General features: G+C 51.1%; 8 protein-coding genes across 8 annotated transcripts; 4 read left to right on the top strand and 4 right to left on the bottom strand.

Moving 5' to 3' along the window:
* Nucleotides 1–654: 654 nt before the first annotated feature.
* On the top strand, nucleotides 655–2,698 carry ALTATR162_LOCUS2136 (uncharacterized protein; the record flags this gene model as incomplete). The annotated part of the gene is made up of 2 exons (XM_043309738.1): nucleotides 655–2,018; nucleotides 2,068–2,698. The coding sequence occupies 2 exons, from the start codon at nucleotides 655–657 to the stop codon at nucleotides 2,696–2,698; spliced, it is 1,995 nt and encodes a 664-aa protein (XP_043165673.1).
* Nucleotides 2,699–4,219: 1,521 nt separating this feature from the next.
* ALTATR162_LOCUS2135 (uncharacterized protein) lies at nucleotides 4,220–6,102 on the top strand (the record flags this gene model as incomplete). Its single annotated transcript, XM_043309737.1, has 5 exons — nucleotides 4,220–4,328; nucleotides 4,397–4,772; nucleotides 4,821–5,338; nucleotides 5,388–5,803; nucleotides 5,857–6,102. The coding sequence occupies 5 exons, from the start codon at nucleotides 4,220–4,222 to the stop codon at nucleotides 6,100–6,102; spliced, it is 1,665 nt and encodes a 554-aa protein (XP_043165672.1).
* A 1,198-nt stretch (nucleotides 6,103–7,300) lies between these two features.
* ALTATR162_LOCUS2134 (uncharacterized protein) lies at nucleotides 7,301–8,745 on the bottom strand (the record flags this gene model as incomplete). The annotated part of the gene is made up of 2 exons (XM_043309736.1): nucleotides 7,301–8,500; nucleotides 8,548–8,745. The coding sequence occupies 2 exons, from the start codon at nucleotides 8,743–8,745 to the stop codon at nucleotides 7,301–7,303; spliced, it is 1,398 nt and encodes a 465-aa protein (XP_043165671.1).
* A 1,646-nt stretch (nucleotides 8,746–10,391) lies between these two features.
* Nucleotides 10,392–13,851, bottom strand: ALTATR162_LOCUS2133 (uncharacterized protein; the record flags this gene model as incomplete). The annotated part of the gene is made up of 7 exons (XM_043309735.1): nucleotides 10,392–10,643; nucleotides 10,693–10,796; nucleotides 10,847–11,335; nucleotides 11,387–12,250; nucleotides 12,308–12,403; nucleotides 13,726–13,784; nucleotides 13,844–13,851. 7 exons carry the CDS (start codon nucleotides 13,849–13,851, stop codon nucleotides 10,392–10,394), a joined length of 1,872 nt encoding a protein of 623 aa, XP_043165670.1.
* Nucleotides 13,852–16,108: 2,257 nt separating this feature from the next.
* Nucleotides 16,109–17,672, top strand: ALTATR162_LOCUS2132 (uncharacterized protein; the record flags this gene model as incomplete). Its single annotated transcript, XM_043309734.1, has 5 exons — nucleotides 16,109–16,318; nucleotides 16,377–16,652; nucleotides 16,774–17,293; nucleotides 17,409–17,581; nucleotides 17,634–17,672. The coding sequence occupies 5 exons, from the start codon at nucleotides 16,109–16,111 to the stop codon at nucleotides 17,670–17,672; spliced, it is 1,218 nt and encodes a 405-aa protein (XP_043165669.1).
* Nucleotides 17,673–18,045: 373 nt separating this feature from the next.
* Nucleotides 18,046–18,820, bottom strand: ALTATR162_LOCUS2131 (uncharacterized protein; the record flags this gene model as incomplete). Its single annotated transcript, XM_043309733.1, has 2 exons — nucleotides 18,046–18,656; nucleotides 18,709–18,820. The coding sequence occupies 2 exons, from the start codon at nucleotides 18,818–18,820 to the stop codon at nucleotides 18,046–18,048; spliced, it is 723 nt and encodes a 240-aa protein (XP_043165668.1).
* A 259-nt stretch (nucleotides 18,821–19,079) lies between these two features.
* On the top strand, nucleotides 19,080–20,505 carry ALTATR162_LOCUS2130 (uncharacterized protein; the record flags this gene model as incomplete). The annotated part of the gene is made up of 3 exons (XM_043309732.1): nucleotides 19,080–19,580; nucleotides 19,642–20,237; nucleotides 20,292–20,505. The coding sequence occupies 3 exons, from the start codon at nucleotides 19,080–19,082 to the stop codon at nucleotides 20,503–20,505; spliced, it is 1,311 nt and encodes a 436-aa protein (XP_043165667.1).
* A 421-nt stretch (nucleotides 20,506–20,926) lies between these two features.
* On the bottom strand, nucleotides 20,927–24,374 carry ALTATR162_LOCUS2129 (uncharacterized protein; the record flags this gene model as incomplete). Its single annotated transcript, XM_043309731.1, has 12 exons — nucleotides 20,927–21,082; nucleotides 21,149–22,965; nucleotides 23,018–23,063; nucleotides 23,112–23,196; nucleotides 23,246–23,281; nucleotides 23,369–23,495; nucleotides 23,543–23,875; nucleotides 23,923–24,019; nucleotides 24,071–24,110; nucleotides 24,160–24,190; nucleotides 24,241–24,286; nucleotides 24,339–24,374. 12 exons carry the CDS (start codon nucleotides 24,372–24,374, stop codon nucleotides 20,927–20,929), a joined length of 2,850 nt encoding a protein of 949 aa, XP_043165666.1.
* Between the last annotated feature and the right edge of the window lie 158 nt (nucleotides 24,375–24,532).

Raw genomic sequence — 24,532 nt, 5'->3', positions numbered from 1 at the left:
TTCCAAAAGTTTCTTAATGTACTCTGAAGCACCAGATAATCATTCGTGGAGTTGATTGTGCTTAGGTAGAACCAAATACACCAGTTGTCACATATCTGCATGAGCGTATCAACTCGCTTAACATCGTCGTTTCTCCAGACTCCGCCCAGTCTCATAGAGTACATCGAGCGCGAAGCACTTGTGGACATTCTGAATGCATTGCGAAGAATGAGATCAAACCCGAAGGAACGTCCCTAGGAAAAGTAAACGAATGGTTACTAATGAAACCTAAAACCAGCAGATAGACAACTGTTGCTCGACTCAAGAACGGTTTTTCTACTAATATCTTGTACGTCGCAATGGGCAGTCAAGAGTGTTATCCACTCTGGTCCGCGTTCATTCTAGTTCACATTCACTCATTACCAATATTTCAGTTACGATGGGGATTGCGTTAGAGTCTCTAGTGACTGTTACCTAGAAGTATGTGCACTTGCGCCAACTAACCACACAGTTCTCCTGCCACTCCCTTAGACTATGTAAACACTCATTTTCTCCTACTTGGTTTCTCCAACCACACTGCTCATAGGCTCTACTTCAATCTACATTACACTGGACCTCAACCAATATCAGTCAGCACTACTTGTACCCAAAGTAACCTGAAAGCAATCAATCAAGATGGCTAGAAACAAGAAACAGAATAAGAACAATTCCAACGCTCATGCGAATGATAATACGAAGTCTGGCCCCAAGAAGAAGTCCCAGGGCAGCATGTACGAAAAGCAAGAGGAGAATAGGGATATAACTTTGGAGGAGCTCGACTCTTCTTTAGCACAGAGTACAGAGGAGAGCGAAAACAAGGCGATGTACGAAGCGGATGACACTGCGAAAATATTCGAAGAATCTGTAGAAATCAGTCGAGCTACAGAACAAACACGGGAAGAGATCCTGCAAGACGAGCTTTCGCAGCCAAAGCACATTATCACCGAGACTGAGCTACTTCCAACTACCACGCAAGACGAACTAGACTCCAGCGATCTCTCTAGTGATGCCCATGTTAGGAACCAAGCTTCTTTAAACGCTTGGTCCATTGATGGGGGAGAGGTTCAAGATGTTACGGACTCTAAAGATGGCCTAGGTGGTGGGCTCCAGCGAACTCCTTTCGAGGTGCAGGTATCTCAAGAAGACGTAGACGTGACGAAAATCGAAGATGATAAGGAAGGCATGGTGGTGCCGACCGAGGACATCATTCGTTATTCAAAGCTCGAGGATGAGGCAGCACGTAGAAAGCATTGTGGTAGCGTGCCATCAGCTCAGCCCGGACCCCATCAGCAGCCATCACCGGTATCCTCTAGGCAGCTGCTTGACGGACTCAAACCCTCTACCAAATACCAGAGAAACAAATTACAAGCATCGACCAAGTTGCCGGCCCAGGAGCCGAAGCTTTATGATCGAGCGGCACCATCTCTTCAAGGAATTCTGGAACAACCCACCACTACCCGGCCAGCTCCTACTGAGTCGCAGCTGCCTAGCAAACCCAAGGCTACTACTCGAGATTATAGTACCGAGACACTCAAGCCTGTTACTCGGAATCAAAGCACTCAAACACCCAACACTACTACGCGGGATCAAGGCACTCAGACAGAAGTATCGATTGATTCACCAGCCCAGGAGCCGAAGCTCCAAGGTAGACCACCATCACCGCTTCGCAAAATTCTCAAGAAGCCTAGCAATACACCGCCATCGTCAACTGGGCCACAGAGCCAGGAGAAGCGGAGTTCAGATGGAAGGCCGAAACCACCGCTTCATGACATTCTCGAGTGCCTAACTAAGGATCGTAGTGTGAACTCGGTACAACCCACGCAGGAGCGGATGGAACCAGGACAGGAGCGAATAATTCGTGATCTGGCTCAAAAGATTCCCGTGAAAACCCCAGAACACGCAACCCGACTCGCAAAGCCTGATATACCTGCACCCAGGCAAGTTCAACCAGATACCATGCCTCCGCCTATACTACGGCCTAATGGTCAGGCAATGCTAACGTAAGTTCCTCACCATAGTCATTAGATGTCATCTACTAATACCACCCAGCACTACCGGTCCTATTCTGAAGCTAATCGTGGACAACTACGCTTATCCATTTGTAGCTAACCGCGAACATATCCTCGCGACCAACACTACTTACTTCTCTGCGAATGTTCGCGAACATACCGGCACACCGCTTGGTCGCCAACTAGGGCGGTATGTCAACTTCAGTGGCGAACAATTCTTTCTCGAAGTCATCAAGGAGTACTCGCAATGGCTTTACGACGGCACGATTCGTATCATGGCTTCTCTTGTCCGAGTTACTCCCGCCAACGCCGACCTAGCCTTCAAATTCCTGGCCAGAGCCTATGTTTTCGGCGAGCATATCAACGACAAGCGTTGGATGAACGAAATCATGGATGCGTTCATTAGTGTGCACATCCGGGATTGGCGCTTCGAGATGGACGATATTATCTTGTACACGTACGAGTTTACGAAGTCTACGTCGCCTATGCGTAGGTTGTTGGTAGATATGCATGCGTATTGCCTCAAGTCATGCGACAATGTGAAGGTTAAGCTCAGGGAACTGCCGACCAAGTTTGCGATGGATATTCTGGTGACGTTGGATGAGGTTGGAACTGCTACAAGCAGGGATTGGCGGGAACGTCTAAACAATCGAGAGACGTATCATGTATAGATAATGAGAAAGGAGTCGGTAGGGACGTGGGCTTTCATTAATGACGATCGACTGGTCGTTGAATTGGCGATGCTGTAGCATTATGAGGCAAATCGGCATGTAGGTTTGTAGTTCGCAGGGCAGGTCAGGTACATTTTAGTGTATTAGAGCGGTAGTGCTGACACGCATACAGGCCCTGTGCCGAATATCTATGACAGGATGATTCAATCATGCAAAGCGTACAAACGGAAAACCATTTGTCCAATCACCTCGTCTCTAGATAGAAGTTCCCAATTCCGCGAGCAATACACCAGAACACAAATTAAGGAACGCCGCTATCGAACGTACTGTGTATACAGGACATGCAATAAAACCTTGTTTATAGAAGTCAGGTGTCAGAAAAGCCCACTCCGCTTCCGCTCTGCAGCCTCCAAGGAAACTTCAGGCTTGAAGTCGCCGTAGTTTCCCCAGACGAGGGATGAGGGGGTTGTGGGGTCTCCACCTCTGCTGATGAGTGATCCTAGAAGACAGTGACGTTGCTTCGTGTTGTAGCACGATATCGGAAGCATAACGAGTCGGCGGTGCATATTACTCCGAGCTAGTAGTGTGACCCACTTATCGGCGACTCTTTCCTTCCGATGCTGAACAGAGTTAGTTTGCCGTCTAGCGTCTGCCTATCTCAACTTCAATCAGCAATTCCCGCCGCGACCTCCACTTTCGCCGGTAACTTTTCCCTCAAGATGGTCTGCTTTGAAAAGACGTTTACCCAACTGGACGACTGCACAGCGCGGAACGACGCGAACCTAATTATGGGGAATCTGGGGTAGCACTGACACGCTCGCGCGCGTTTTCTGGGGTCTCCGAGCACCCCATACAGTCACCGCGGCTTTTGAAGATGCGGAGAAGGGCTTATGACGACGGCGGCAGGGGGTTTGAAGACTTGCAGTCATTTCAGCCTTCCAGAAGCAGATTTCGGAGATCAATGACACGCAACCTGGGGCAGAGTTAGGATCAAGGCAATCATCGAGCTTTCACTACCGATTCTCACGATCTGTAGCAGAATAGCTCGGCCAGTCTCGGACGCAAAGGTCCCACAGAAACTTCGAGCGAACCTTTCGATCCAAGCGGCGTTGCCTCAACAGCAGGACCCCCACACGCGCACACCGCGGCCAGATCCCAAGCCACCCGATATCTAACTGACAAAAGCTTCCAAGAGGTGGTTGTCAAGCCCAACTAATGTGCAGTCGCTTCGGGAAACGCTGGCCGCTGTCAACTCCCAGCATGCAACCCGTTCATATTGGCGTTAGCTCCAGGATATAGTCGGATGTGTGCCTAACGGCAGTCATATGCCTGGCACTAGCGTTGGCAGATGCTGTACATGGCGTGGACCCACCGGACAAGAGTTAACGCGGCATCAAGCGAGACATCGAAAGCACATAAAGCTGTCGATTGCCTCCCCTCATCCGCTGCTTCCTCCAGGCAAAGCCATTCACTACACGGGGCAGGTTCAACACATCACGAACCATACCACTGAACGACATTATGGGTGAACAAGATTCGATCAAGAGCGCGCCTTACGAGCAGCGCGAGGCGATGCCTCCGTATTCCAGCAAACAGGGAATGGTGACTAGAGAGCCATATGGACCAGCAGGTATGCATCGTTACCTACCAGAACTTGAAGCACACTGGGATGTGTATGGAGACTGACCTCAGCACTAGGCTTCCGTGGTCTCTTTTCCAACCCATACGTTGCCATGTGTGCAGCCTTTGCCACGATTGGGGGTCTTCTCTTTGGATACGACCAAGGTGTCATTTCAGTGACCCTTGTCATGGACCAGTTCCTCGGTCGATTCCCACGTGTCTCGAGTGAAGCATCCGGAGCCGGGTTCTGGAAGGGATTGATGACTGCTATGCTTGAGCTGGGCGCCTTGATTGGTGCTCTCTTCGCTGGTTGGATCGCAGATAAACTGTCTAGGAAGTACTCTATTGTCGTTGCAGTCATCATCTTTACCATCGGAAGTATTCTGCAGACGGCGGCAATGGACTACGCGATGTTGACAGTCGGACGTTTGATTGGTGGATGGGGAATCGGAGCGTAAGTTGAGACATCTCTGCACACAGGATGGCTACTAACTACGCGTAGTCTTGCAACTATCGCCCCACTCTACATTTCCGAAATCGCACCCCCAGAGATTCGTGGTGCTCTCCTTGTCTTGCAGGAGTTCAGCATTGTTCTCGGTATCGTGATCGCCTTCTGGACAACCTACGGTACCCGCTACATGGCCGGCGAGTGGTCATGGCGACTCCCGTTCCTCATCCAGATGATGCCCGGTCTTGTTTTAGGTGCTGGTATTGTCTTTCTGCCGTTCTCTCCACGATGGCTCGCTAGCAAAGGGCGGGACGATGAAGCATTAGTCGTGCTAGGCAAGCTTCGCAAGCTCCCTACCGATGACCCGCGTATCTTCCAAGAATGGTGCGAGATCCGCGCTGAGGTCACTTTCAATCATGAAGTCAGCGTTCAGAGGCACCCCGAATTGCAGGCCAAAACCCGCACGAATGAGTTCAAGCTCGAGGTACAATCCTGGCTCGATTGCTTTAGGCATGGGTGTTGGAAGCGCACTGTCGTTGGAGTGGGCATCATGTTCTTCCAACAGTTTGTTGGTATGTATCTTGCCAGCTCCAGCACGAGAAACGACTAACAAGACCTTAGGCATCAACGCTCTCATCTACTACTCGCCTTCTCTCTTCGAAACGCTAGGCCAAGACTACGAGATGCAGCTTCTACTTTCTGGAATTATCAACTGTACGCAGCTCGTTGGTGTCGTGACAAGTCTGTGGACTATGGATCGCTTCGGACGCCGACCGCTACTTCTTGTCGGTGCTGCTCTCATGTTCACCTGCCATCTCATCATCGCTGTCCTGGTTGGCAAGTTTGGTGGCCGATGGCTGGATTACGCAGTTGAGGGTTGGGTTGCTGTCGCCTTCCTGTTCTTTTACATGTTCAGCTTTGGCGCTACTTGGGGACCAGTTCCTTGGGCTATGCCTTCAGAGATCTTCCCATCTTCCTTGCGAGCAAAGGGTGTCGCACTATCAACGTGTTCGAACTGGTTCAACAATTTCGTCATTGTAAGTCCACACATCCTCTGCAACCCCTATAACCAGCGACTAACATGTATCAGGGTCTTATCACTCCTCCTCTAGTCCAGAACACCGGCTTTGGAGCCTACACCTTTTTCGCCGTCTTCTGTCTGCTCGCCTTCGTTTTCACGTTTTTTGTCGTACCGGAAACCTCTGGCAAGACGCTGGAAGAGATGGACCAAGTCTTCAAGGATGTTAGCAGCGAGGCGGAAGAGCAACAAAAGGCTCGCATCATGCGCGATATTGTGGAAGGCAAGCAAAACGAAACTGTAACTGCGATTCCCTAGGTGGGATGATAATAACAGCTTCGTATCGACCAGATCAGAAGCCCATTATGTAATTAACAAATTCAATAATGTAGATGAAGTTTTCCAACAACTTTGCACGCAAGCGCGTAATCATAAATCTCATGTCATCGCTACTACTTCGTTTAGGCTCTATTAAGCCTCACCAATTCGTTGTTGTAACCTAGAAAGCGGTACACGTCCCGTGACTTCATGTTCGTGTCCAAGGCCTAGGCTTTCGTCGGACATGTTATGTGTACGTATGGTACCATCAATTGACCCAGGAAGCATTCGATACTTAGTCTCATGGTACACAACAGGTGGCTTCTCGCGGCTTTGCCCCCGCGAAGCGTATGCGGTGCGACATGCGGTGTGCAACGTGCACGTAAGGCGTACATACGGAATTATTGTTTGCTACCCTAGGGACGCAATCTTTCGTCCTCATATCTTGTTTGAGTGCGTACTGTGGAACCCTGATGACGTTGACATCGTAGGGAATGGGAAATTGTGACCTGGTTGTTCTTTGGTTGCCCAAAGGGCATGGCGAGATCCGTCGGGTGCAGGAGATAAAGACGAGTTAGGCATCTTGATAAGCGTTAGAAGTGCGTACTAGAATTTGGCACTGAATGTGCATATATTCTATAGAGTTTGGTATGCGGAAATACAGTAATTTTAAGCTTCTCTGAGGATCGATATTGCCTAGTACGAGAAGGTGAGATTAGGGTTACGAGTCAACGAAACGGTTGTCACGAGCTTTGTGCGTGTAGCCTAGAGCCATCGTCGTTGCACATACAACGACTATTGGATGAAAGGCCCCTACCTCTGATCGGACCTACCGACGCTTCAAGATAGGTTCGATGAACGGGCTTGAATTTCAAAGAAGAACTCTTCTCTTGAAACCTAGGGTATCGTGCAGCACGACCAAAGGCCCACAATCGATAGAAAGATCTGGTGAATATGGCTATGCGCCGCGATTATATCTTCAAATACAATGCGTTCGCTCTCTTCATACGAATTCTCCCTGCTGTATCTTGAGCTTCAAAACTCTCTGTGACGTAGGAGATCTTCTTCGGTAGAGCTCCGCGGGGCAAGAGCAACGCTACCCTGCCGGGCCTGGCCCAAACAAGAAGCGCGACGTTACCTTCTCTTACTTTTCAGTCCCCTTACCACCTTCAATATTAGTTCCGTCCTCATTCTATCATCATAGTCCGAGGTCCTTTATGCCAGATTCGAGGCTACCAACGATCCTCACGGTTCTTGCGAGACATCGTGGCTTCCCACCGGCAAACTTCTGCAGCCGAGCGGTGAGGGTCTCCCAGTTTCCGCCCCGCACGACTCTCCCCAGTACAGTATCGTGACCCGGCTGGCTCCAGGGCCATGACAATTCTGCAGAGCAGCGTACAGGTTGTCCAAGCACAGCTTCCAGCGCAAGGTGCGCATAACACACGGCCTCGTTCGCATCGCCCGGTATGCCTATGTCATCGAGCGGCTTCGTTATTACTCTTTCGGGAAGCTCCGCTTCGAGGAAATCTATGATGTTCGCGTTGCGCGCACTCGGGCCACCGATGAAGAGTTCGTCCACGTTCTGACCGGCAGGAAAGCAGAGTGCGAGGAGTCTGCGATACTGCCTCAGAATGTTCTCAGCTGTTATACGTGTAACAGTGGCGATGATATCCGCTTCGGAGAGTTTCAAGAAGACGCACTCGTCGATGAGTCGTTGTGCTTCGTGATCGCCGAACATTTCCCGGGCTACGCTGAGCGAAGGCAACATGCGTGAGTAGTCGTATGTCTTGAGGAATTGTATCACAACGCCCTCGTGAGGCTTCCCTGGTGCCGCAAATCTCCCATTATTGTCTTCGTTCCGATCGTTTGAGGTGCAATATTTTATGGCATAGTCGATGAGTAGACTTCCGGGCCCGCAGTCGCGACAACATGTTCCTCGAGCACTCTCTACCGACATGGGAGGGATAAAGCTGTAGTTCGCAAGCTCGCCGATATTCAGACATGCGCGAAATTTGGAGGGGTGTCTTAAGAAGAGGCTGTCAACGTAGAGGACAGGGGACACGTGAGGCGTCACGAAGCCGGCTTCGTTGACTGCGAGATCGAAGACGGTATTGAGGCCAGTTTCAGCGCTGACAATGGCGTTCCATCCCAGTGGATGTGTGTTCAGATCGTTGGTTTCGGGCATGCCAGGTCGTCTTAAACCCGACATGTGTGTGCCGACTAGGTCTATGGACGCTAGTGGTATGTCGTGCTTCTCGCAGAAGCTCATAATGCCCTTGGAAAACAGGTAACCAAGTAGCGTGTTGAGGCGGGTCACTGGCGAGTAGTTGCGCCCTACTTCATGAAGGGAGGTGAGGATATGGTTCCGAATAGGAGGCGATGTAGCTACGGAGCCGCTCTGTCATTCATCAGCATTTACAGAACTTCGATATCGATGGCACCAACTTGGATGAGCTTTAGGCGCAGCGCAGCATCAGGAGAGGCTTGACGGTACCGAACCAGCGCGAAGTCAAGCTGGTTCAGCCCGCTTCCGCAACAGGCACCCAGTACCTGTAGGTCCAATGCACCTTGAGAGTTCTTCATTGTCTCTCTCGTATTCATGTATAGACCGTCATAGTCTGCTGCTGAATCGCTGCGGTGCATGCTAGGCTTGATTGCTATTCGATCGAGAAACGCACTTGGGAGCCCTAGGTCTGGAGGCGATAATCATACAAGTCGTGGAGGTGGTACTTGTCCAGTGGTGTATAACTGAGCCGTCGGCAGAGGCCTTTCGGGTCATTGCCCCATAGGGCATGTTGCATAGGAAGATGCATGCTGAAGGCAAACTGTGGGGTGGGGGGTAATGGCTAAGAACGCCATGCAAGACTCAACGAACCCTGTGAGGTCTGGCTGTACTGAGGGTCACGTGTCTGGCTCTGCACTTCGTTACGATTTACGCGAAATGGGATTCGCCCGGAACGAGATCCCGGTCGCAAGAATGACGTAGCTGCCCGACAGCCATTCTCCACGGAATCTCATCAGCACGTCCCCAATTGGGAAATACACAGAAGACTGCGTAAGGAGAACACATTGGTCGTACTCTCTGCCAGCGGTTGGCCACGGATTGAGTTTGTTTAGGTACGATGCGTTGGACAAGAACGTACCCACTGCGGTCATGGCACTCAGGAAATCCTCAAAGTTAGGCAACGAACAGATGTTCTGCCGTACGTTGGTACTTCTCTCTAACTTGGATGCAGGGATAGTGAGAATGATGCTGAAAAAGTTATTGATTAGGTAATGCGCGCCTCACTGATGGCTCTGATGGTCACGTTCACATTAACAGCGAGCTTCTTGTATGTGTCCAAATTCGTTCAGATACAGACGAAATCTAATACATACAGTGTTGCGCAAAGAATCTTCGGTCAGACCTTAGCAAGTGTCTTGGCATACAACAGATAATCACTCCATCGAAGCCATCACGAGCGGAAGAACAAGATATGTTCATGACTTTGGATTGGAACGACTGCATCATACAGGGTTCTCATCCTACGTAGTTAACAGCCTTCCATTTCCACAGCCACTGGCCACGGCTACATGCGTACAGCTCAGGCCACTCTCGGTCCATTTTACCGAGGACCGCAGCAGACCTTGATATCACGTTGTCTCGAAAAGACTCAAGGTATCCGCATTGAGAATGCACCTGAGAACTACATATCGCACGGACTAAGCCCTTGGGTCAAATGAGATGCGCAATTGTGGATCAACCGGACAGAAGCGTAGGTGGACATCCCTTACTTCCTGCAACATACACCAGCCCTTCGATTCGGAGTAAGCTCTAATCCTGTTATTACACATGATACACTCAGAATGATTTCTCGAACACTTGTTGCTCAACATGTGGAATATCTTGAAGCACGATTTCAGTTTACTACTGAAATTTTCAGAGTGGCCAGCATCCTTGGTGTCGCAAAAGGGAATGAGATGACCGCATTGAGCTAACAGGATAGTCGGATGAGACGATATAGCAGGATACATGGGGCTGGTCACGGTGCTCCACGGCTACTTCCATTCATACATGATTATCCATGTGTATGGTGTAAAGCATAGTGGTACTGACTACCAGATGCTGGAGTGCCTCATTCCTTATACTAGGCGTCGTGCATGGTCTCCAGCACCTTCTACAAGGTCGCCTCTTGGCGGACTTATAATCCTACCGGCAAGGGAGGGCTTTGCTCAGTATAAGCAACTGCCCTAATCGCCTTTTCCGTGCGTGAAGGGTCAATACCGACTCAAGTTCTTGCTCCATGGCACTAAGCCGGAGAGGTGGAGGGATTAGGAACACCCCATTCAGTTTTTAGCGCGTTGATGATCCAGGTTGTCGGCCACACGTGGTTTTTCTCGAAGTTATTCAGGAGCTGCACTACCTGGTCCTTTTCTCTCGAGTCGCATACGAGAGGTCCCCAGATGAAAATGGTGTGGCAGACGGTAATTGCCAGAGGGACAGTTTCTGGTGAGCTATTACAGGCCCCGCAAATGGCGCGTGCATGCGATAGAATTTGATGCTATTTGAATGAGTAAATGGCTGTGCTGCTTGATAACTTGGGTCCTTACATCTGTTTCAGAAAGGCTCCCAACATTGCGGATTGCGAACTTCGGGCCTGGCTTGTAACGCAACAGCATGATGCAGGCAAAGTGGTAAAAGCCAAACGACACCGCTGATGAGTTTGTGAGCATTGGCGCGAGAAAGAAAGGTTACAGAACTTACTATGCCAGTCGGCTGTGAACAGAATCTCGGGAAATGAGCCTTGATCACCGGCTGGACCTTCAAAAATCGCATTGAAACCGTCGGGTCTGTCGCGCATCCAAGTCTGGACAAGCTCCCACAGCTCCTTCCATCGTCGCATCTTGTAAGCCTTCTCGTTCTGTGGCTCCTTGCCGTCGAAGCAGAAATTCACAACACATGCCAGATTCCATGTCATTTGATTTGCCCAAGCTGTCTCCAATCTCAATCGTGCCAGCGGGTGTGCATCTCGTAGTGAGCTTGGAGTTGGGTGCAGTTGCAATGAAAAGTCGATATCAGGCGGCTGCTGGTTGATAGTGGCATTATAGAGGCACTGACGTACGTAAACCCAAAAGGCGGCTTCGCGCAATGTGGGCGCTGATGGATCTACGTAGTGGTTTCCTTGAGAGGACCGAATGATGGCCGAGCAGCCTGCGAGGTGCTGTTCATCATCAGAACCAGTGCCAGACGGGACTAGAAATACATATTAGGAAGGAGAAGCACAAAGGACATGGCAGTACGTACCGTTTAGCTGCTCATAAAAACGCAATATGACAATGGCACACAAGAGCGTCTCGTCGTGGCTAGCAGCTTGCTCGTTCAATCGTTCGATGAGCAGAGCAATGCAGCGTTGATAGGCCATCTCCGCTGTCGCGTCCTTCCTGCAGTGGCGAGCCGCAAAGGACATGACAGCGTGGCAAAGCACTGGGCATTGTTTGACTTTTTCCGGCACGCCCAGCGTAAACTGACGGGTGGCGTCGGTGCAGTCTAACCAGCGACCAAGATGTTCAGTATAGTGATGCACCAGCAAGGCCTCTTCGTGTGTCAGAGAAATAGGCTGCGGCGAGTAGTTTCTCGTCCCTTCCGGTATGCCCCTATGGTCATACGAGTGCGCATTCGCCTGCTGCATAGCCTGACTGGTATGCATCGGCAGGGAGCCCTCTGACATGCCGTCCGGGTCAGGCGACTGCAGCAGACTCGCCACCGATACGCCACCCGTTGTACTCTTGGATCTAGGAACAAAGTACGGCGAGCGTGGCGACAATTGAGCCAACGGTGAGGAAACGCTGGTAGATAGACCTTCGGATGCTCCATCGGCCCGACTATTTTTCCGGCGTCTCGGTGAAGTGTTCCGGCTGAAGCGTTCCTCGCTGAAACTGTTTGCACGGACGGCTTCGTCACTTGTACCGATGCTATCGACTCCATCGACACCGTCAACTTCCATCGTGTCCTCCTTGGTCTCGATTTCGTCGTCGGTGCCGCCGGCAGCAGATCGACTTGACGAGGGTGCGTCAGGCCGGTAATCCTTGAACTTGGTATGTGGCTCTTCCCACTGGCAAGGGCGGTTCTTCTTCCCGCAGGCTTTGCATACTGGGCGGGTTTCGTCGCCTGTTTGCAATATCAGCATGGGAAAGAACGCTTGAGAACAGGAAACTTACATTTGACGCGGCGCGCTCGACATGTAAGGCTTGTGCAGATCAGCGGACTTTGTCGCCGCAACTTCAAGGATCCACTTACCAGCCGTTCCTAGAGCGGAATTTACTGTATAAAGTCAGTAATATGTTTCACATGTAGGCTGGGTACTGGAGTTTACCCCATGTATAGGAATTCGAATCCAATGTTCGAATCGAAGTGTACCTGTCGCCGTATTAGCTAACGCTCTGGCTTGTGCTCTTCGCCTCGGGCTCGATCCGTGGACGATAGCGCTCGTCACGAATTGACAGAATACCTAACATGGGCAGTGCGTACCACAACTACGTAATCCTATCGTCTCGTGGACCCTTATCGACAACTTCTTGGGTTTGCGCGTGGACTTTACCGAAGTAGTGACATCTGTAGGATCCTCTCGGCAATCTTCGACAGAAACCAAGAGCGCTCAAGTAGGGCACGGGGAAGCGAGGCAGGTGCGCGCTCGATACGCTACGGATTGAAAGGCCAACCACCTCTCTAATGTAATCTTGATAACATCAGTCGCCTGCAGGACCAAATGTCTTATTCTCTGACGCGGTGAAAAAGGAGATGAGCCTATAACTCACCTGTGGAAAACGGTCGATGCCCGGTATGTCGGTGGTGCTGGCTAGATCGAGGTGCAACGTCACTCTTTTCCTATAAACTAGGCTGTGTGTTGAACATATGGCATTCATACAAAGCCCATGCTCATCTCGATCAATGCTGTTAGGTGCGGCTGATCCTCAATACTGCCCTCAATCCGCTCGATGTTGGTGAAAGTTGGTTGCGGGACAGGATCCCGCAGCCAGTCAGAACCAACTAAAGAGGGACGCTCGGATCCCAAACTCTCTCCAGGTGCTTAGGTAAGTGGCTGTCGGGTGCTGGCGATTTGCCATGCACAAGCTATCTTGAGTGCCTGCTAAAATGCTAAGAAAAGGCGCATTTTCCCAAGGGCCTCGAGGTCTAGCCCACTTCCACCAATCCGTCGGTCAATTGTTTTGCCAAAAGGCCGCCGAAATGCTTCTAATCCAAAAAGACTGATTCGTATCGAGGTGCCAGCATACTATAAAATGATCTTGAAGATAGCATCAACACAAGTGGACCGTCTATTGTACGCAATTAAAGTACTTCAGTTGTGTTCAGAAATGTCCAATAGGCAGGGACAGATAGTCTTGGCATTGGAGATGTTGACCTACTTCTCTCGATTTCTTCGCCAAGAGTGGCTTAGATCAGCGTAGCTCGGATCTCGTCTCGACTTTAGGAACTAAAATTCCGCACCCTCACCAGTCGACCGTTCTTAACGCGATTGCTGTTCTGTCGTCAACACAGGCGTTTGTGAACACTCTACCACGCGAACCCATCCTAGCCGAGACTACCCATACCTCCAGCCCGCTGGCCTCTCTAGCCCCACCTACGAACACCGACAGTCGCATGCCGTTGTAGCCACGAAAATCCAGAGAGAAAACAATTAGATCTGCATAGTCGAGGTCAGCTAGAACCACTTCCGAACGCAGTGAGAGCATATGACCTCACAGCAGCATTCTCGAGCGTAGACCTTGCAGGTTATGAACTAGGTACAAATGCCTGTGCTGAGCCTCTGTCGGAATCGTGGGGATATTTGCTGGTAGGAACGCAGGATTGTGAAGCATTTGGAGCTGCATCCCGAGATATGTGGACTTCAACTCGTGTTCAGGCATCTCTGAGCCAAAACAAAAGAGCCAAGAAGGCACGATACTCAAGTGGGTATCATTTCCATACGAGCCGGAACTGGAACTTCCGCTGTCGCAACGCAGCCTCGTCAGCTTGGATACTACTGATCTTGTACCGTGTTGTATCTCGCCGAGGTCTTTCCACGCAAACGCACTATTCGCGGGTCTCGATACCGCGATCCCTATATGTGCCTGTTGTCGCCTACGGTCCAACGGTCCTCACGAAAAGCTTCAGATTTTGAGGTCGGAATTTCTGTCGCGGCTCATCAGAAGGCTATCTACATGCACAACAATACGATCAGCCTACATGTGAACAGTGGGTCATCTCGGTTACACGAAGGCGTGGACTATGGTCCGCATGTGATACCAAAGTCGACTTGCAGCACGCCCATTTAATCTGTACCACGATCTTTGTTTTCAGGGCATGCTTCGTAATGTAACGGCATTAGCATACAACGTAACAGGTATAGCTTGCGAACAACACACTGGTAGGCTTCGTTGTCTGCTCCCTTCGAGTATAGGATTTTTTACGAACAGACCATGATCTATGACGTGGCTTATGATCGGCGGGAGTTTCACTCCAGCAATTTCGTACGGGTACGTTTGGCCAAGACGAGCTCGAGGAGGCATGCCCAAGATCTCTACGGAAAGATGTTCCAATGAGGGCCGAGGTCAAGTACGAAAGAAAAAAAAATCAGAAAAGATATGCGTTACTGGCAAACACAATACATTGAAACAGGCATATAATACTAGAGTTTTGGAGCGTGTTGCACGTCTACGTAGGGCTTCATGCAGCACATCGATCACGGCAATCGACCATAGGCGGGTGCGGTGGGATCGGATTGTCTCCGCAAGATCGGTTTTTAGCGAAACCGCATGGACCACAATGGCATTTCTGAGCCACCAACTGGGCAACCTTACATGATCGGTAGATACGCGAACGTTATACCTCTAAGGGTCTCAGAACGTCTAGCAAGGGACTGACTAAGGCAAATAAATCGGAGCGAGATTGGTCCAGCGAAAGCGCGCTCCGCGGCCTAGTCGGTCCTACCACTGCCTCGCGCTAAGTATTGCCCTGTGGCTTGCCAGTGGGGATGACCTCCCGGGCCTCTTGTCACAAGGATCCAGAGCGGCGGAACAGCTCAAGTAGGTATGGCTGATCATAGCCTAAAGGTAAATCCAACGTCGGTCCATCAAGACCATAGAAGGGACAGCTGCTCAGGGGCAAACGGACTCAAGTAAACAAGACGTGGACATTATTACACCCGATGATCCATCAATACAGGCTTGCAGAGCTCAGTGTGCCCTTGGACGCCTTGGCCGCGTTTTTCCGCGTTGGTATGTATGCACGTCCGATTTGTGTAGGCACAAACAACAGTAATATAAGCACGAAAACATGCTCGCATTGCATTCTTGATCCGCAATCGTACATCAGAGTAGGTTCTTCGCGAACAAAGTACTATCTGCAGCGGTGTCATGGTTCAGACGTCCAAGGATCAGCCAGTGTGCATGTGATGATTCGATCGCCAATAAAAGCCAAACCCCGAAGTTTAATACCGTCGGCATCTGCCTGGCTTTCATGCCTGCCTCGCAGCGCTGTGGGACTGTTATATGGCATGATCCAACATCAAAAAAGCACCGTACATGCAGGTTAACCTCTGATTGTAAAAAAGTTGTAATTCCTTGACGGGCACAATTGTGCATCGTTTGGATGGCGGCAAAGTGGAAAGGACCGTACCATCAATTATACCCAGCCCTTTATACATACACTCGGCCAATTCCTCTCTTAGTGGTTCTATTTTACTTTGACTTTTTGACTCTTGTCCTACGTCTCGAGCAAGTACATGCTTGCGGGCGCAGTGTTAGGTTGTGCGTTCGTACACCGACTCACGGATACTGGTGATTGTAAGAAACACGCTCCTGCCCTTGGCGGACTCTCACCTCCTCCATCCTCAGTCACGCCCCGTTTGCATTGATCCGCTCCAGTCCGTGCTTGCCGTTTATCTTCGTTCATACCTTCCTCCCTCTTCCTCTGTCCAGCTCCACCTTTTCTCAACTCACACAAAGCAACCACAACCCAACCACCAGCATGGCTGTACTCCAGCTCTTCAAGATGCTTGCGCCCTCTCTCGTTGGCCTAGTCGCAATGACCACCGCTTCACCTATCGCTATCCCTACTAGCAATGATGTCTCGGTAGCTGCCAATTCCTGTTATTCCTGCATGGTCACCTTCAGTAGGATCTGCCAGCTCTCCAAGCTCAGCACTTCCCAATGTTCATCGCTGTGGTGCTATTCTGAAGTAAGTCTTCTGTCGGAAGCTGCACTAGATGGAAGTGCGACGTCTAAAAACCACGCAGCATTGTCGCCACTGCCTCAGTGGTCTTAGCTGTCCAAAGGAACAGGCCGTTGGCGTTAACCTCGATGCCGATTTCCCAATCGCAACTCTCACTGATGTCGCGGTCACTGTCCCTAGCGATGTCTCAATCGCTATTTCCGCCGATATCTTGGGTGATATTCCCAGCGATGTTTCGACCGAAGTCAATTGCTATCGTTGTGTATACATCAACTTGTTTTGCAAGCAAACTGGTCTTAGTGAGGACCAATGCCTCGAATTGCGATGCAAGGATCCCGAGGTAAGTTCATTTTCCTGACGCTCTACTGCCTAGCAATGCGCAAAGATCGTGGCACCTGTCGGTGCGCGTAGCTTTTAGGTGAACCCGAAGTGTACCAAAACCTAGACTGACAACGTCATAGTGTTACCGATGTCGTCAGAGTTGCCGCGAGACTCAGGGAGTTGATAGTTCTGATTCCGCTACTGTCAACAGTGTCGTAGCCGAGAGCTCTCTGACTTCTGTAGCTCAAGCCACCAAGCGCAAGGAAGTAACGCATTGCTTCTGGGTCTGCATACATACATACTGCAAGCGTCAGTGCATTGGCGGAAATACCGTTACTGCTCTCAAGGCTCGCGGCGCACTCGTCATCGACGAGGCCGACATGAAGACCGACAGCACCATCTCCGTCACTTCGAACCACGCGCAACTGCAGAAGCCTTTCCTCTACCATTGCGATTGGGCCTCTGGTGTTTGCTGGACGGATCCTATTTTTCAAGCGGTAGCTGGTACCAATATCAGCATCGAGGAGATTCCGGATATTTCCACCAAGGTTTGTGGCGAGGTCTGCAGCACGGACGAGTCGCTCTGCGGGCTGATCTGTGATGTCGATGAGCATGGCGACGTTGAGCATGGCGACGTCGAGAAGAACGATGTCGCACATGGTAAGTTCAAGTGCCACTGGGAATGTTTGTATGGCCAGTGCTGGGCCGTCTGCCCTCCGACCATGGCTGCCGGCTCCGCCGACACCAATGCCGATGTAGTAGCAGCCTCTCTCAGGTGCCGCTGGGAGTGCTATTTTGGTCAGTGCTATACATGCTGCATTCCTTCCGCCAAAGGAGACGCAACCGAGAAGCGTGGCACATCACCTCCACCTTGTCATGAACGCTGTGACGATGACAAGTGCTGGATCGTCTGTCCCCGTCCACCAATCGAGTAGAATGGCTTTTGTGGTAAGCTTTCCAACGCATAATGATTCTACAGTGTCTAACTGACTTGTGATAGTATGATGATTCTGCGAGGTGCTCCAGGCATAACTCTTAGCAAAACAGAAGTCATGAAGGTTCAATATTGTAGACACGTGGGATGAAGTGTCTGGGAAGTCTGGGAGCCTTTTACCAGTGATATGGGGGTATAGACTAGACCTTTCTCATAATAGTAATGAAACCCAGGTATTCACTTTCTGGACTCGACTCCAACATGTCATGGTGGTCTGCAGTGTGTTCATTTATCGCTTTTTGACGTCGTTGGTGTGATGCGCAACTTGATCATGCCAATTCTCTGATGGTTATCCAAGTCATTTGCCCACCCTCTTTCCTGTATAATACACATGATGCTACAATATGGATATACCTCTGCCCATAAGCTATTCTGCGCTCCATTCTTTCTCGTGACACCGTCTCTCGCCCTTTCATGTTTACATCCCCCGTGCCTTCAAGAATTCGGCAATCTCACTGACGTGATGGCCCTTGACAACAACATGTTGCGTCACACTGTTGATCTTGACCTCCTCGTTCTTCTTGTTGAGAAAGACCCTCAGCTCATCCCTCAGCGCCGATACATCTCCGGTAATTTTTCGTATCGTCGTCAGATGCAAGTTGCCTCCTCGCTTGTAATCGGTGTAGATGGGCAGATTCTTATTCGCTGACCTCGAGACGACGTATTTCGGTGGTGGCAAAGACAGTTTAGGTGCGCGTGATGTCTTTGTCTTCTTAGCCGCCTCCTTCTTGAGTGTTGATGTAGTGTCCGCGACGTTTGAGGGCGCGCTCGAAGGCGCGGGCGCGACGTCATCAGCCTTTGCGGGCTTAGCTTGCGACGACGTGTTTGTTGGCTTGTTGTCGGCTCGTGGGTGCTTGGAAGGTAGTGTGGGCTTCTGTTCTGGTGGCTGCGCACTGTCGCCTTCGGTGAGGGACTCTGCTGCTGCAAGGTCGGCGGCTCGCTGGGCTTCTTGGGGCGTTGAGGGGTGTTCGGAAGAGGCGTTTGGTGGGAGGGAGGGTTGAGCGATGGGCTTGGAGTTTGCTGGAGGCTCTATTGAATATCAATCAACATGGCCGAGGTCAAAAGAGGGCGAGTGGCTTACGCTCAGCCTGCCATCTTGTCGCCGTAGAGAAGCGGAAGTGCTGTCGGCATGCGACTGCTCTTGGGGCGGTCAATGGCCTCAGTAGTGGCACTAGAGACTGGAATCGAGGCATTGTGTTTCCGACGAGACGAATCGACGTATACGAACAGCTACAAACAAGGGAACACAAGTGCTTGGAGGATTGTGACGTGCAGGCTGCTGCCATGGGTTGCGGCTCAACACCAGAAGTTTAGCGTACAGGGTTCCTCGCTTGCGCACAGTCGCGGGTTTTTTGCACCCCGCCACGGCCGACATAACGAATTTCGCGCCTCGTCCGCTCCACCCACCTCACCCACCACGTTGCACCGACACACCTGCGACAACCACCCAACATGGCGGACTCAGCGGCAAACGGCGCCAACGTGGCCGAACAATACTCGCTCCTCCCCAAGCTTATGCCCAACCTCGACCGTCATCTCGTCTACCCGCTCCTCAACTTCTCTAGCGATGAAGAAGCCGAACAGACCGTCGAGCAGAAGAAGCTCCTGCTCGAACTCCTCAAGCCCACCAACATGACGGACTTTGTCGGACAACTGCACCAGGAAGTCCACGGCCTCGACGACATGTCGGATGAGTTCAAGACCAAGCGCGAGGAAGTCCTGAAGAAGCGCGACCAGCTCGAGGAGGCGACGAGCAAGATCAGCGGCCTGCTCGACGACGAGAACGTCGTCACAAACCTGAGGAGTGACAAGCAGCAAAACTTGGCATACCTGAAAGAGAGCCATGGTGTTGAGATGGACATGGTCAACCAGTTGTTGGAGTTTGGTCAGTTCCAGTACTCGTGTGGTGTATACCCGCATGCCGCTGAGCTGCTCTACCGATTCAGGGTCTTGGTACGTTTTGCGAGACGTGGGCTTGTATTTGCATGGCTTACTAACTCGACTGTGACTACAGACCACAGACGGCGACAAGGAGCGCGAAGCCACCTGGGGAAAGCTCGCCTGCGAGATCCTCTCTGTAAACTGGGACTCGGCCATGGAGGAGATTAACAAACTCAAGGAGATTATCGACACACGCCTCTTCAACAACCCTCTCGCACAGCTCCAGCACCGCACCTGGTTGATCCACTGGTCGCTCTTCCCCCTCTTCAACCACGAAGCCTCGCGCGAAACCCTCACCGACATGTTCTTCTCCCCCGCATACATCAACACCATCCAGACAAACTGCCCGTGGATCCTGCGCTACCTCTCTGCTGCCGTCATCACCGGCCGCAACCGTGGCAGGAACTCGAACCAGTACCAGAAGCAGCTCAAGGATTTGATCAGAATTGTACGACAAGAGGGCTATGAATACAGTGACCCCGTCACCGACTTCATCAAGGCGCTTTACATTGACTTTGACTTTGAGGAGGCGCAGAAGAAGCTCAGCGAGACTGAGGAGATTCTGAAGAACGATTTCTTCTTATTGGGTGCGGCGGAACAGTTTGTGGATGCGGCGAGACATCTCATCTCGGAGAGTTACTGCAAGATCCACCAGAGGATCGACATCAAGTGAGTAATTGCTAATTTCTGTGCACCTGAAGTTGCAAACTAACGCACGATCAGGGATCTTTCAACCCGTCTTGGTCTTTCACAAGACGAGGGTGAGAAGTGGATCGTCAACCTCATCCGGGACACTCGCGTAGACGCAAAGATTGATTACCAGGCTGGCACAGTCGTCATGAACCACCCACCACAGTCTGTCTACCAACAAGTCATCGAGAGGACAAAGGGAGGCTTCTTCAGGACACAGGTCCTGAGTGCTGCCGTTGCGAAATGAGCGTGCCACATGTTATAAGGAGTGCATTCGTTCGTTTCACAACGAGAGGGAGAGTTAACAGCTTCTGGGGAGGTTACCATTGGGGGAGATGATGACGATCATGAAAGGGATGAAGGAATGATCGAAAAGTCTGGTTTCGGCATTTGGGGTTTCACGAAATGGGCGTGGGAAAGACTCACGCACTGCATGCATGGGTATGGGCGTCCTGCTACGGCTCTTGTAGAGCCATCTGTGTTCCTGGGCAACAGCACATGAAGCGTTGTATCAGTAGTGGACAACAAGTAGTATCCAAGAATTGACATCGACGATGAAACAACACTGCAGCTATATTCTCCTGCTCGCACTATATCATACACTCTCAGTCTACTCAATAGACTTCCTGCTCAACTCTTCACATCTTCTTCAATCCACGCTTCAAAACTCAGGCATAGTATCTAGGCTCGTTGAAGACATGATACCTATGCCCCCTGACACCCTGTCCCTTGAACAGATCCGGGAACCTCAAGCCAGCAGGGACCTGCGATTCATGCACAAGCTCATCTCCGTTCTCCGGCTCGCCAACGACGAACTTGCCAACCTGCATCAATATGATTAGTACCCAATGTTGAGCGGGATACAAGAGCATGGAGAGTGAATGACTTACCTGTAACTCGGTATCCGTAATGGTGTGTCTAGAAACACGCGCATACCCACTCCTCCTCAAGCCTTTGAAGAGAATGTACTCGCACCACCTATCCCAGTCCGACGCATCAATGTCCTTCATACCGCTCTTCTCGCCCACATAAGTGTTGTAGTTGCCCTCGCCCGGTTTAATGACCAGGTACGAGAGGAGGATGGCAGGACGAGGCGTGGCTTTCATGCGTTCAGCTAGGTATTCTGACTGTAAGCGGCGATCCTCGGGGTCCTCTTCCTGGCCCGAATGGAAGACGAAGATGTCGATCATCTCGCCGTAGGCGTCGATTGTCGCTTCGATGGCGGGGGCGAGTTCGCCGACGGGCGACGGAAGGAGGTGGTGTGTCGAGTTTACAATGGGGAACTTGGAGAGAAGCGCTGAGCCCCATGTGTGCTTGTTCGGGCCGGGACCGAAGTCGACGTACATGCCTAGGTCCTCGGCGAGGAATTGCGTTGTATCGCGATTGCCCATGATGATGCGTTGGAGATCACTTTCTAGGAGACCGATGACGTCGACTTCCATTTCCTTGATCAAGTCACGCATGCGGTACTCGGAAGACCACATGTCGTTGTCGAGAGAGAAGTGGATAGTCCAAATACCGGCTGTAATGGACTTGGTTTCTGGGTGGTAGGGCGTGTAGTCATATGATGGGAAGCGTAGGTAGGCCGTGGCAATGGCAATCAACTCCAGAGCACCAAGGACATACAGATAGTAGGACCGTTGTCTACCAGCGGCCGCGGTGATGACGGCTTTGCCCTTGTAGCTTTTGAGTGCAGGCGGTTGAGCTGAGACGCTGAAGACACCAGCACCGATTTGAAGCATCATGGCTGTCATGACCCAGTCTGTATGTTCGCGAACAAGGGGACCACCAGGGACGAAGGCATATGCTACTACCCAGACATGGAAGAGAACCATGAAGTTATAGACCAAGAATCCAAGACCGAAAGTTCGGCCTGGTGAGTGGCGCGCCGCGTGAGCAATGAGGATAGGTGCTGCTGCCATGGTGTACATAGCAAGAACGAGAGCTCCATAGAAACCAGACCAGTGGCTAGTGGTAGTCAGTACGGCAGCACCGATCGAGCCTATGCCGTAGAAGGCCCATGATCTTGAAAAGTTTGGCGCGAATAATCCGACTGTAAGACCCAATCCCATGGCGAACAAAACCAAGGTGCCATGGGGAACTGCCAGGGGACCCCGAACGGGGTAGCCTTCCCATACCCAGGAGATCATCGTGCTCGAATCGGAAAGCAGCGAGTGCATAGCGAACATGACACCCGCCAAACCAAAGCTCGCAAAAACAGATGACCCTTTGGTAGGACCCTGAGCTGGCACATCAGCACCAGAGCTGGCGGTGGATCTGGTCGATATAAGCATCGAGATGAAAGCAACTACGAGACCAGTCTTGTTCCACCCGCCATTTGCCTCGTGCATGATTGGCCAGATCGGGTTGTTCGTCCAAAAGGCAAACTTCGCGATGCTAGAGGCTATCAAACCAATGGCAAAGGCAGAAATGCGTGCTTCGAGGCGATGTGGTTGGGACCGTTCAGCGAAGAAGGTAGCAGACCATGCGAGGCATGACATTGAGAGTCCGAAACCAACAGCAAAGAGTCGATTGACAGGCGTCTCTGCGAGAAACGCGAGAAGTCCAGAGAGGGAGAGCAAATGAAAAAACCAGACGTAGCGAGTGGCAAGGTAGCGGAGGGGCTTGATGCCAAGGAAGAAGGGGGAGATGGTACACATGACCAAGGCTTCGTAGCCAGAGATGCCCATGTGCCAAAGAGGGAAGTCTGTAGATGATCAACAAGGGTACTACGATCGTGAAGGGGGAGTTGGACATACACCAGACGCAGACGCCGAGTGAAGTCAACATGGACCAGAAGACAAACTAGAAACCAGTCAGTCGCGTCTACTAGCATTTTGCGACACTGCTTACTCCATTGTATACGTCGGCTGCAGCATAAATGAGTCCAAACCAGGAAAAGGCACCCGAGAACGTTGCGCTCATCTCCTTGTTTTTTCTACACGAGTCAGTGACGTGCCAATTATCGAAAGCGAGTGATGACTTACTCTTGGATGCTGTCTGATGTCGATTTGGAGCCCGCACTACAAGAGACGTATCATCAGAAGGTGATCGTAAGAAGTATAGATTCGTGATGAGTGTCTATCTATATTGGAAGACGAGGAACGTACAGGCGAGAAACACCTCGAACATCCTTAATAACAACCTCCAAGTGTTGGAATTCGATCATCGTGACGGCATCGAAGCCTACATCGAGCAGAACCAGTGCCCATTCGAAGAAAGCATAGATGGTGTAGGCTACAAATGTGTCAGCAAGGATAAGACAGGACAACGGGATGACGTACCTCCGGCAACACGATGCACCTTGTGTTGGATAAAGAAGTATATCAATGGCACAAGAGTTCCAAAAAAGCTGCCAGCGAGGACTTTTCGGTACTTGAGGGCAGTGGGGTTCTTAGGGCTGAGAGCAACACAGCCTAGGGTCCAAGGTAGCGTTGCGACAAGATATGAAATCATAAAGATATCGTGCCAGTCGTGGTCGTCGGTAGAGGTCACATATGTCCATCCTCCGCAAGTCAAGGTCCGAAAGATGCCAACGCCAGCGATGAACTTGGGGAGGGACGAGTTAGGTCGGCGGGTCAAGATGTACCAAAGGCCGACCAATGCAAACCGGGGGCCTAGACAGCTTAGTATGGCTCTCCACAGGCTGTCTTTTGTTCCATACCAGATGTAAGAGCGATGAAGAGCATAAAAACCGAACGCTCTGGGTAGCGGTCGCCAATAGTCGCGGACACGGATGGGAACCATTCATCTGGGTAGCCCTGGGTATGTTATTGGTAAAGCTCGAGCCCAATATGAAGGAGAGAACCAACGTAGAACTCATTCTGTACGATCTTGTGGTAATGTAACCATCTGCGGGTGTTCAGTCGCGTCGTGGGGTAGTAGAGAGTGATGTGCGTACATTCCGACTACGAGGGCTCCGACGAAGGCACCTGCACTTGTTATCAGTACGATGAATTACCCAGATGATACAAGAACATACAATAGGCCATAGCGGTATGCGAATATGATATCCATTTTCCATTGAACTACGTCTTGTGAGCATGCGGAGCTCTCGGGGGTGATATCTCCCGCGCGTACCGTAGCGACAGTGTCACCGTCCTTGTCTTTGACCATTGTACAAGATTCAGATAGCCTCTCAGCGGCCGTCGAGCATTGGGGAGGGAAAAGGAAGCAAAAGAGCGTCGTGAATTGATGATTTGCAGTCCTCCAGCACGCGAGTCTCCTGAAGTTCGTATGGCCAGGGTTCGCGCTTCCGAGGTCCGTAGGCCAAG

The sequence above is a fragment of the Alternaria atra genome (assembly GCF_907166805.1).
Source record: "Alternaria atra isolate CS162 genome assembly, contig: 21, whole genome shotgun sequence".
NCBI classification, from domain to species: domain Eukaryota; kingdom Fungi; phylum Ascomycota; class Dothideomycetes; order Pleosporales; family Pleosporaceae; genus Alternaria; species Alternaria atra.
This window is presented reverse-complemented; position numbering and strand designations above follow the sequence as displayed.